Below are 11,540 nucleotides of genomic sequence, written 5' to 3'. Positions count from 1 at the left end.
ATCACAATTCTTCTTTGAGTGCTTTCCTTGATTGCCTTCACCTCTTTGGTTTTAGGACTTGAGTATTGTGTATTGGTTGGAGTGTCCCCTTCATCAAGAACTTCTTAGATTGATGGTTCAATTAAATCAACCACCATGTATTTCTCTGATTCCTTGGAGTGTGGACTCCCTTGGTTATTTTTCTCCTTTTCTTTTGCATGATTTTGTATTGCTTCTTTTGGGAGGGACTTTACCTGTTCTTTTGCCACCTCTTGTAGCCTCTGAAGATATGAAATCCTAGGTTTGTATGCATTCACAACCTCCTTCTTTATTAGAATTTCAGGGCCCTTTTGGTCTTGCTCTTGCACTTCTAACTCCTCTTTCATAGCCTCAATTTAGTCTTCATTCTCCTTGCTAAGCACTACTCTACTTCTCCAACTTATGGTCTTGCATTCTTCTCTTGGATAGAAAATTTTATTATTAGTAAAGACAATAGTTGGTTTCTCAGTCAGATGTTGTGTCATTTGTCTCATTTGTACTTCTAGATACTTTCTTGAGGCTTCCTGATTTTTACTATATGCTCTGGACTCTTGAAGGAAACTATTTACTGTTTGGATAAATAAAATGGTAGCTTGAAAAAGTTGTTCTAAGGTTAACTCAAGAGATGAAAGGTTGGAATAGTTTTGTGAATATATACGTGTTGTGGTGAAGTTGTTTTGGAGGATATAGAAGGAGTTTTGTGGGTAGTGAAATGCGTTTTGTGGATTGTGAAAGGAGTATTGTGAATTGTGAAGTGGATTTTGTGGGTTTTGAAAGGAATGAAATGGGTTTTGTGAATTTTGAAAGGAGTTTTGTGGTAAGGCAGGGTCAAGTGATGAAGGATTTTGATATAAAAAATTAGGAGGTGAGATTGGACAATTTTGCATAAATGCATCCAGTGTTTGTTGTAGTTTGTCCAAGGCACGATCAAGAGATAATGGCTCTTGATAAATGGGATATGGAGTATTGAAATCTCTTTGATAATAATTTTCCCAGCCACCATTCAGATGATTGCTCATTTCATAGTAATGTGAATAATTTTGTGTCCCTGGAAAATATCCTATATGGTTTACTTGCTCATACTCCATCATTTTTTGTTCTTGATATTTCCAACCACAATTAGGATAGTAGCATGAATCATTTTGTGGTGGTAGAAAGTATCCCATGCAATTTGCTTGGCCAAAGGGTGACGTAAACTCCATTTTCCCTTGAAAATACTCTATAGAAACATAATCACCAAGATCAAAAGAAATTGGAATCTCCCTTGTCACAATTGAAAAAATTCTAAGTGAGGCAATAACACAAACAATTAACTAACAAAAAAATAAAGAATTAAAAGCAATTAAATTAATAGAATAAAAAGTGTCTAATATAGGTAATCAATCAACCGGTAGTTTGTCAATCGCAATTAATCTCTGGCAACGGCGCCAAAAACTTGATACGGAATTTATAAACTAATATCCGCAAAACTACTGGCAAGTGCACCGGATCGCATCAAGTAATACCACGGTGAGTGGTTTATCATTCCCACGAGGATTAATGGATTAAGCAAACAGTGATTAATTGATATTCTAGTTAGACAATTCATTTTGGATGACAATTAATCAAAGAGCGTAGCATTAAAGTAAATAACTGGAATGTAAATGACTGGAAGTAAATGACAAGAATGTAAATAACTGGGAATGTAAATGACTGAAAATTAAATTGCAAAAATATAAATAAAGTAAGATAAGAATAGGGGTAACATTGGGGTAAAGAGGTGTTGAGTCCTCAGGATCAATAGCTTTTCATCTCCATTTCAATCATGCAATCATTAATCTCTTGACAAATCATAAGTAATTAAATTTTAATTCCTTGGTAATTCAATTTTTCTTGACTTGATCAATTGTCAATTCTTTGATTATTTGCTCATGAAAAGAGATGAAGCATATCTTCTGATTACCACACAATTCTTCAAGATTCAAATTAGGATTAATTTAATGTCACATATCAAATCAATATCCACAATCATGAGAATTGGGAGAAAGAGTTTTCAAGCTTTGATTTTATGAATTCACTTTTCTAAGTGATCATAAAACCCAACTTGGATCTAAATTATTTTTCAATAGATTTAGATCCTTTGATGAAGAACTAAAACTCTTTCTCAAGAAATAATTGAAAGATGAATTGAAGATGAAGAAGAAATCATATTAATCCATTAAAATGCAACAGAGCTATTTCCCCAAATGAAGAGAGAATTAGCTATTCATAACTCTAGAATTACAAAATGGATATGAAAAAAAATGAAAGAAGAGAAAAGAATGAGAAGAGAGTCTGAAAACTCCCTTCCTGATTGTGTCTCTTTCTTGTGCTCTTTCCACCTCTATTTATAACCTACTACAAACTTAAATGCAAATTCAAATTCAATTACATTAAATTCAAAACTAATTGAGCTTGATTTCATGGGCTTGATTCACTCTTTGGAAGCTTGGAGAATTGAAGAATGAATGAAGAAATTGGAGCTTAAGAGTTGGACTAATTGTTAGCTATTGCACACTAAGAAATCCTACGTCCAACGACAGCTCAATTTTCAATATTTTGGGCCTCTTTATGGTTTTGGCGTTGTACGGCAATGATATGCCGTTGCATGGCACACTTTCTTCCAAGAATGACCCAATTTGGCTATCTAATTTATTCCAACCGTTGGACGCCACAAAACTGGCGTGGAATGTGAACTTGGGGTCATGCATACGCATGATTTTTCTTCTGTCACTATTTGCGCGTACGCATGAGGGATGCGTACATGCAACACCCCTTTTCGTACTAAAATATACGTACGCATGATTTCTCTTTTTGCTCCATTTGTGCGTATGCACGTATGATGTGTACGCATGATATTCCTTTTGCCGGTTGATGACTTGACGCCACTTTCTCCACGTTGGATGACCAATCTTAACGGAGGCCTCGTTCTGATGAATATGACTTTAAAAGTGTGTCCTAAGATTTCAAAGTGTATCCTAAGCTTCCTCCTTCGTTTTTCTTGATACCTGTTTTGTCTATCTCCTTGTTCTTGCCTAGCATCTTTTAATCATTTTCTACACTTGAAAGCACAAAACAACTCCAAGAAGCATTGATCAAAGTACCAAAAAATCTCAACTAAAGTTAGGAAGATCTCTAACTTAATTCAAGGGAAGAAACTCTAAGAAACATTGATTCAAAGCATGAAAATCTTAATGAAAACAACAGATCACTACCTTTATTTAAAGAAATAACAAATAAAAACAGCTAAGGATGCTCAAGGACTCTGTGAGGGTGGGACAAAATGACAAAGGTTCTTTTAAAATTTTCGAAATATAGAGGTGTCTTTAATTAGGTCTTTTATCCTAATAGTGAGAATATTCGTTTTTTTTAATAGAATATTTTGTTATTTTAAACGTTTTTGTTCCAGTAAAAACTAAATTGAAAAAAATCATATAGTATAAAAATCTAATTAAAAAGAAAAAAGTATAAGATCCTAATTGAAAATTCGATAAAACTATAGAAATTTGTAAAGTAATTAAACATTTAAATAATATTAGCTTGTGTTTTATTTAACTATATAAATTACCCTTTTGTTTATAAAGTTAAACATAGTACATACTTAAATGTTGATACTATACAGGTTATAGTAACTATGATTAGGGATGGCAAAATAAATCGAACTCACTAGACTAACCCGTCAAAAAGAGTGGGTTAGACTAAGATTGGAATCCGCCAAATAAAAAAATTCCGTCAAACCAACCCACACTGTCAAACCGCGAGTTTGGTGGAACGGGCCCGTCTGTCAGGCCAAAAGTTATTTGATTTTTTTATTAAATAAGAGTAATTAATACTACAAAAATTAATAATTATATCATTTTTAAACATATTTTTATTTTTGTTTAGTTATTAATTTTATTTATTTTATTTTACACTTTTATATATATATTTCTTAAATTATGTAATTTATTTTTTAAAATAAAAATAATTTTATTGATAGATATTATTTTAAACAATTCTATTGAAATTAAATATCTTAAAAAATAGTAAAAGAATTGTATTGTAATTTGATCTTTTTTATATTTAATTTTTAAATTATTTTTTATTAATTTTATTAATTTAAAAAAAATAATTAAACAAACTAACATTTAATTAATTAAATATTCTACCTAACATTTTAAACCCATTTTATTTCACAAAGCGGGCTAGTCCCTTGGCGGAACGAACTACCAACTTTACCACTCCTAACTACGATGTCTTGAAAGATATAACTGAAATTAAAATATTGTTTTATTATTTAACAATTTTTAATTTAAAAAATAAAAAAAATAACAATATATTAAAAAACTTTAATTTTATCAACGCTTTTATAGCTACCAAGTACCAACACATCATCATACTCAAATTTTTACACCAAAACGAGTTGATAAATTTGACAAGACAGTAAAACGCGGCACATTTTACATGTTTATTACTCGGCTATACATACCAGTTCACTAAAACAGTATTTTCATTAAGAAATATTTTTATTCGACTCCATCAGTCATCAGCTGCACAAAAACGGTTTTTCTTTTAAATAAGCGTCGGAGTGACAGTAACCGTAGATATATACTCCATACCAAAAGAAAGAAGTAACCTCTCCAAAACAAGTTTCACCAATAACTATGAAAAACAATTAAACAAAAAATTTGGTACCAATATTTTAGTTATCTACATGACCAATATTCATATAAGTTATAGTAACATATTATGAAATGAACGCTTGGTACAACCATCACAACAATTAAATCAAGTATAGAAAATCTGCTAAGGACGGGGACGTGGAGTATTTGAGTGCTAACTGCAGGGTAATGTTATAAAATACCTCGACGCAGTTCAATGAATTTACAACATGAAACTTCCCTTGTATTATGGCAAAGCAAACTCAATGATCTTACTTTCCATAGCCATCAACCAAACTATGACTCGGAGGGTTTGCTTCCCCTAAAAGCTGAAAGAGAAAAGAATGACCTTGTCGCTGGAACGTGAACATGCAGAAGAAAACATTAAAGTATTTAATGAGAAACGCCACTAGTGAGAAAATCAATGTAGAAAAGTATAGGGAACACTAAAATCATGCTCCCTTCATTCCATATTAATTTGTTTGACCTTTTCCTTTTAACTAGATTTATATAAATTATAATCCTAATACATCAATTTATCAATTTATCAATGTAACAAAAAAGTTAACATGACTCGTCTATATTTAAATAAAAAGAAAAAGGATAAAAAAAATTATTGGTAAGTCTGTAGTTAGTGTTTCTCATGAAGACTGACCTCTTGTAGAACTGACACCATCATGCATCTTGTGAGAACCCTTGCCATCATCTCTACTTGCTGCAAAGCAGAAATCTATACGTGATAAGAATAGAGGCATCATATGAACAATTAGAGCCGGTTAATTTGCAATCAGTCAAGTTCAACGTGAAAAACAGCACAAAGACATTAGCATAAAAGAGCATAAAGTTTCGTAGTTTCTTTTTATATATAAAAATATATTGTTGAATTTCAGTCCCTATTAATTGCCCAATAAGCAATGATGTTATTGTAAGAATTTTCAAAAATTTGACGGATATGCCCCAAATAACCGAATATTGGAGAGACACCAAAAATTGGCCATCAAATAAGAACACGACAGGAAAAAGGAGCAGAAGGAAAGCATCTAACGTTCGAGAGGACAAGGAGGGAAAAAAAATTTCAGGGACTCCAAAATTTGGTGCAGCACCATCAGTAGAGAGGAAAAGCAAAGAGAGAAATGTATTTTATCAGTACCTAAATTTCTTTCATATCCTTCATGCATTGAACTTTTTGGTTGCCCATAACTCTTCATATTAAGGGCAGCCTTTCTCAGTAGATTGTCAGCATTTCTTTTATTGGAGTTTTTAAAATCCTCAGCATCGTCCTCTCCTTCGGAGAATACGGATGGACTAGACCAGCCAGTGGAACCTGTATCACCACCACCTTTGCTCTTCCGAGCAAATTTCAGGAGCCTTTTGAAACCTTTGGGTGCATCTTTTTGGGATATAATGGCCGGAGGATTCTCAGCATTTCCCCATTCACAAGTGTCAGGTTCACTGTTTTCTTCTTGAAGCATTTGCGACAGAGAATGGCGAACACGGGGACTAGCGGATCCTGCTGGAGGGATACCAGCCAGAGATGTGGGTTGAAATGTGTTGTCCTCGCATGGCCTGGACAGTTCCAGATCCTCTTCGGTCTCCTCCACCCAGGCAGAGGGTGATATGGTTGACTCTTCATTCCTTATTTCTATGGGAGACTCTATTACATCTGTTGAGACATCACCAACTTCAGTAGGATCTTGGTCTAAATTTCCTATTTCACCACATTGCAAGTGGTTATTTACCTGAGATTCTGGTTCTGTAGCAGCATTCTGATGAGTGGGTGTTGCAGTGTCCCTGTCTGAATGTTGACTGTTCAGATCAGAAGCATTGAGAACCAATTCCGTTTCTTGATGTTGAGTACCATTTTCAGTGAGAGATTTGTCCAGCTTAGGAGGAGTTTTTCTCTTGTTAAGATTACCAGAACCAGTCCCTGTACCATTTCCCATCCGAGAACCCTTACGTAGAAATGGTTTCGATTCCAATGGCACCACACTGCTTTTCTTGGTTCCCTTGCTAGCCAAGCTAATCTTTGAAGGAACAGTGGTTTCTTCAGAAGCTTTCGTTACTTTTGCTTTGGTTGCCTTGCTCTTATTTGCAACAGCTGTCTGCCGTTTCTCATTGCTTTTGACACTTCTGACACTGCCAGTCTGAGGTTCTTTCTCATTTCTGTTTCGATGCTGAGACTTCTCCCTTTGGGGGATTGGTTGAGGCACAGAAGATGCTGAGATTGGTTTCCGACATGTTGGGGTGGTGCTAGCAGATGAAATTCCACTGCGTGATTTAACAGGAGATGTCCCTGCAGCCCTTGGTGAAGGCATTGCTGACCATGATTTCCGAATAGCAGGCACTGGTGACGTTTTAGATGTCTTCTTCGTAGCTATAGGTTTAGAGGTCTCTTTTGGAGAATTTGCAGGTTGAGTTGGATTTCTTAGTGATTTTTGGGGCAACCTTGTAGCACTTTTTTTACTTGCACTCAGATTTTTGGATAACATTTCTTTCCTCTTATCAAGTAGTTGCTGCATTTCTCGAAACTGTGCTTCTTTTTCTACCCGCTTTCCAGTATTCTCTCCTCGGAGTTTTGCATCCCTTTTCTCCTTATAATTATCATAAGATCCTCCCCTCTGTTCAAAAGGAATATTCTGGTTTCTGCTGGGCTGGGACTTTCCAAACATTACAGGCTTGCTTTCAACCATTTTCTTAAGAATCTGGTTGAACTCTTCTTGCTTTCTTTTATTCCATTCTTCTGAGGCTGCCAACTTTCTGGCAGTCTCCTCTTTTGACTCAGTTTCTTCTGCATTATCTATAGCATAGGAACTATTTTCCTGTCTTTCCTGTTTTATGTCACCAGCATTTATCTCATCGTTATCGTGACTTTCAGAAGTAAAATCAGACACCACTTCTTCCGAATTCTTATGGTTATCGACATCTACCACATCATTGGAAGTCACTGGAAGAGGATCTTCAGTTGCAACTTCTGGCTGGTCTTGAACAGAGGTCTCTCCCATACCTGCACTCCATCTTCTCAAGACAGATTTATTTGTACTGATAGAAACATCTGCTAATGACTTCCTCTTTTGAACATCTGCAGTTTGATCCCGCTGTTTACCTTCAAAAAGACTGATGGCATCTTGCACCGTTATCCTCCTAACATCAATTTCTGATTTCTTAAAGGGTTGCTCAGATACTTCCCCTTCAGAGCCATTTTCAGCAGCATCTCTATAAGAAATTGGCCCCCCTTTGCCAGGAAAAAAATTGAGACTCTTTATAGTTAATGCAGCAGCTCGGCGAGGTCCTGCTCTTCCTATTTGTACCCTTCGCATTGGGGATGCCGACCTTCTGGGTGTTGCAGATCTTACAAGAGAACGACTTCTCTCAGCAGATATTTGATCCTCATCACTTGAGTTAGAAGACTCCTCACTTTCTGTTGAACTCTGCCTCTCAATTTGAGCAGCTTTAGCTGGTGAAACACCATAGACAACAGGGGCATCAGAGTTAGATGACCTGGAAATCTGCCGAACTTTAACAGGGTTGCTTGCAGCACTGCTTGTCCCCTTACATGTAGTCGAGGGTGTTTCATTGTTCAAGGGACCAGTATCCTGGCTCGTTTGATTTAGTTCTATAAACTTGCACAAAGAATTCCTGTGTTCACGTACACAATGTAGGTAAACTCCGCTCAGCAATGTTTCTAGTAGTAGAGAAGTTTTGCTAAAGATATAATAGCATTTACTCATCCTGAGAGTTGATAAATCTGTCTGAAACTTACTCAATTTTAACAGCACCAAAATGTTGAGAAAATTTTGCTAAATGAGTCATAGCTTCATGGGAGCAGGTATCACCAGTAGCCTTGTCAATTGTTTCAACTAACTTGCTTCTCAATGCTGTAAGCCTTAGGTCCATTGCTCGTAATAATTCGTTCCTGGGAGCATATTCTAAGAAAGCTTAATAAAGGTTGCAAGCAAAAATATATATTTGCTAAATGTAATGTAATAGTTACAACAACATACTTTGAAGCATCAGATGACAAGCTTTTTTCTTCAGGCTGTTCATAAGCAATAAACTATTAGTTCAGAAGACAACTATCAATTAGAAACAAAACATATCCAGTATATATTTCCTGAAAGACAAGTATCACCTTTCCATATAATGAAACATGGAATTTTTTCGACTCCTCCAACTGTGACATCTCATCCATGATAGTATTAATGTCAATTATCAAATCTGGTGAACTAATAATATGCAGGAACCTGAGAGGCAAAATAATTGACAGCTGGTAAGATTTTCATATAAGTGAAATGCAAAGGGAAACAAAACTAAAGGATCTGCCATCCTTGATAGAAACCTTGTAACAGTAGCTTTTGAAAACCATTCAGCACCATGCATATTTTCTGGCAACTCAAGATCAAAGTTTGTGTTAGATCCCTTGGCATATAATTTGTTTATTGCAGGTATATGCGGCAACAGGTGTTCCAAATGTCCGGCCAACACTTGCTCAGATAGTTTCCCCTTAAATACAAATGCCTCATACCTAGCCCAATAAAGGCACGTAAAATGTAAAAGAAATTCACATGTGGAAAAGATTCACAATAAATCAATACTCAATGCAGAACTGAATAAGGATAACAGAAATGTTTGGTAACCAAAATAAATTAGTCAAAAATAGCCCGAACTTACCTCATTTAACATAACAATTAATGAATGATAAATAAGGTAAATTCTGGCTTTTTTTTTTTTTGTCTTCCTAACATTACCGTAAGGATAATAACATTTCCAAAACAACTTCAGAATATACTAATATAGTACTGAAAGAATTCATGTCATAAATTCAGTTTCAATTAGAAAACCTAGTTCTAACTCCACTTTCCACTTAATAAAAGCTGACCTATTTTGGTTCGGAAAAATCCGAATTGAAGCATAATCCAAAGGCGCATTAGCATGCAGTGCATCCTCCATTTCCAAGATTTTAGATGGAAAAAAAAAAGGAACTTGAACCTGAAAGGAAAATTAGCAATTAGAGATAGAACTTTAGTTAACTCTCAAGTCAGAATTTAGTCAACAATTTTTCGCTAGAATGACTAAAGTGAAAACGGTGAAGATTCTTCCCATCACAATCATGCAATTAAGTTAGGAGAACGTTATGCAACTACTAAATGTAAAAATGCTAAAAAAATTCTAAAATATTAATGCTGGTTATCAACAACCGCTCTTCCTAGCACATCATTGGAGAAGTAAAAAATTAATCCACAAAAAATCACAGAATTTTGATTTCGAAAAAAGTTATAAAAAAATCAAATTACAGGAGACGATAATGGAAGATGCAGTTACAAACAGAAAGTGACATCCAGATCAAAGAAGAAAAGAAAAATGAGTTGCTAAGAATGCGCGTGCATTGAAGTCAGATCTGAAAAGAAAAAAAGTTTCAAACTAAACGGAGAAAGAAAAATCGCAGAAAGAGTAAATTACAAAATTCGAGTGAAGCAAGCAGATAAAGAAGGAAATCTCGGATTCTTAAAAATAAATTTGGATTTAAACAGAAAAAAAAACATGGAAACAGCAACAATCCAATGTATCGAAAACCAAGACAGTGAGCAAGAGAATCGCACTCAAGCAATGAAGGTGAGAGAGTCTCGCTAGACAAGAATACCGAAACAGCGGTTATTCTCTCACCGCTTTCTTTCTCTCTCCTCTAACGTTCGAGATCTGAAATGTTTTTACGTCACAAAAAGAGGAAAGAGAGAAAGGATCTTCAAAATGGTGAATGAAAATGAAAATGTGAGTAAGAGTGAGAAGAGGAAGCTGCAGCTTCAAGCCGAATCTCTGTGTGAAACTGTGAGTGATGGAGTGTGATGAGAAATGAACACAAATAATGCGATGGATGAGTGATGAGTGATGAGTGGAACAAAAGTAACTTGTGTTTTGTGGTCCGCGCTATGAACTATAATTACTAGGTGAAGAAGTATTAATGTGAAGTTAATATAACAAGTTTGATTATATTATTATTAATAATTTTTAATTGTTAATTTTATATGAAGATAATTATATATAAATTTTTATTTAATTATTATACTAAGTTACTAATCCAAAATACAAAATTAATTAACTTAATAGGCTCTTAGCTTTTAATAAAAAATTCTTAATTTCTATGCACAATAACTAAAGAATAAGATACCACACCCATTGCGCGTGAATTTGATCAAATAATTGTATAAAATATTTTTATATCTAGAAATAAAAATTATAAAAAAAAGACTTGTATTTATAAAATTTTGTTTAGATGAAGTGGAATTAGTTGAGTTTTAATAACACAAAATTCTGGTAGTTGAAGAAAAGAAACCAAGAGCAAATGCACAGCACGTTACGCACCACTATAATCAACTCTATTCGTGTTTTTATTCCCTACGCGTGTCTTTCACGCTCTGCAACCCATTTTTTTATCTCGATTTCTTCTTTTCCATTATTTATATGAAAATTATCTTATAAATAAATAAAAAGAACTTTGCTTTGTTTGGATTTTTTATGATAACACTTTGCATTGGGTGATGAGATATGCCTGAGTGCAGTAGTAAGTATGTCTACGTTAATTTTAAACATGCAGAAAATAGGGGAGGCCAAAAAATTGTGACAAAGATTTGAGATTGAGATTGGGTTTGAGACTTGTGTAAAGTAAAACGACAACTCTCACCGCTACCGAAGGCATAACACGCGTGCGTTTGGGGTTTCCAGATCCACACATATAACGTACATGTTCCCTTTGAAATTTTTTGTATTATTTACACTCTTCATATCACATACAATAACTTAATCTTGGGCCTTGTCTATTGTCGGTATTTTACGTGTGTACATGTCAACCATAACATACCCCGTCCCGTC

General features: G+C 34.6%; 1 protein-coding gene across 6 annotated transcripts; it reads right to left on the bottom strand.

Annotated features, from left to right (window-relative positions):
* Window positions 1-4,690: 4,690 nt before the first annotated feature.
* LOC107622285 (uncharacterized) lies at window positions 4,691-10,613 on the bottom strand. Of its 6 annotated transcripts, none has more exons than XM_088509235.1 (9): window positions 10,274-10,613; window positions 9,553-9,655; window positions 9,013-9,198; window positions 8,806-8,917; window positions 8,678-8,712; window positions 8,437-8,589; window positions 5,827-8,312; window positions 5,332-5,391; window positions 4,691-5,032 (listed from the first exon to the last, which is right to left on the bottom strand). In XM_088509235.1, the coding sequence occupies exons 2-9, from the start codon at window positions 9,621-9,623 to the stop codon at window positions 4,974-4,976; spliced, it is 3,162 nt and encodes a 1,053-aa protein (XP_088365361.1). In that variant the 5' UTR covers window positions 9,624-9,655; window positions 10,274-10,613; the 3' UTR covers window positions 4,691-4,973. The 6 variants fall into 6 exon arrangements, with proteins under 6 accessions (XP_088365361.1, XP_088365359.1, XP_088365366.1 ...); XM_088509233.1 differs by having other exon boundaries at window positions 9,553-9,662; window positions 10,338-10,610; XM_088509240.1 differs by having other exon boundaries at window positions 4,691-5,005; window positions 9,553-9,662; window positions 10,338-10,610.
* Between the last annotated feature and the right edge of the window lie 927 nt (window positions 10,614-11,540).

The sequence above is a fragment of the Arachis ipaensis genome, chromosome B10 (genome assembly GCF_059453495.1).
Source record: "Arachis ipaensis isolate K30076 ecotype BB chromosome B10, ASM5945349v1, whole genome shotgun sequence".
NCBI lineage: Eukaryota > Viridiplantae > Streptophyta > Magnoliopsida > Fabales > Fabaceae > Arachis > Arachis ipaensis.
Note: the sequence above shows the minus strand (reverse complement) of the source record. Positions and strands in the feature narration are given on the sequence as shown.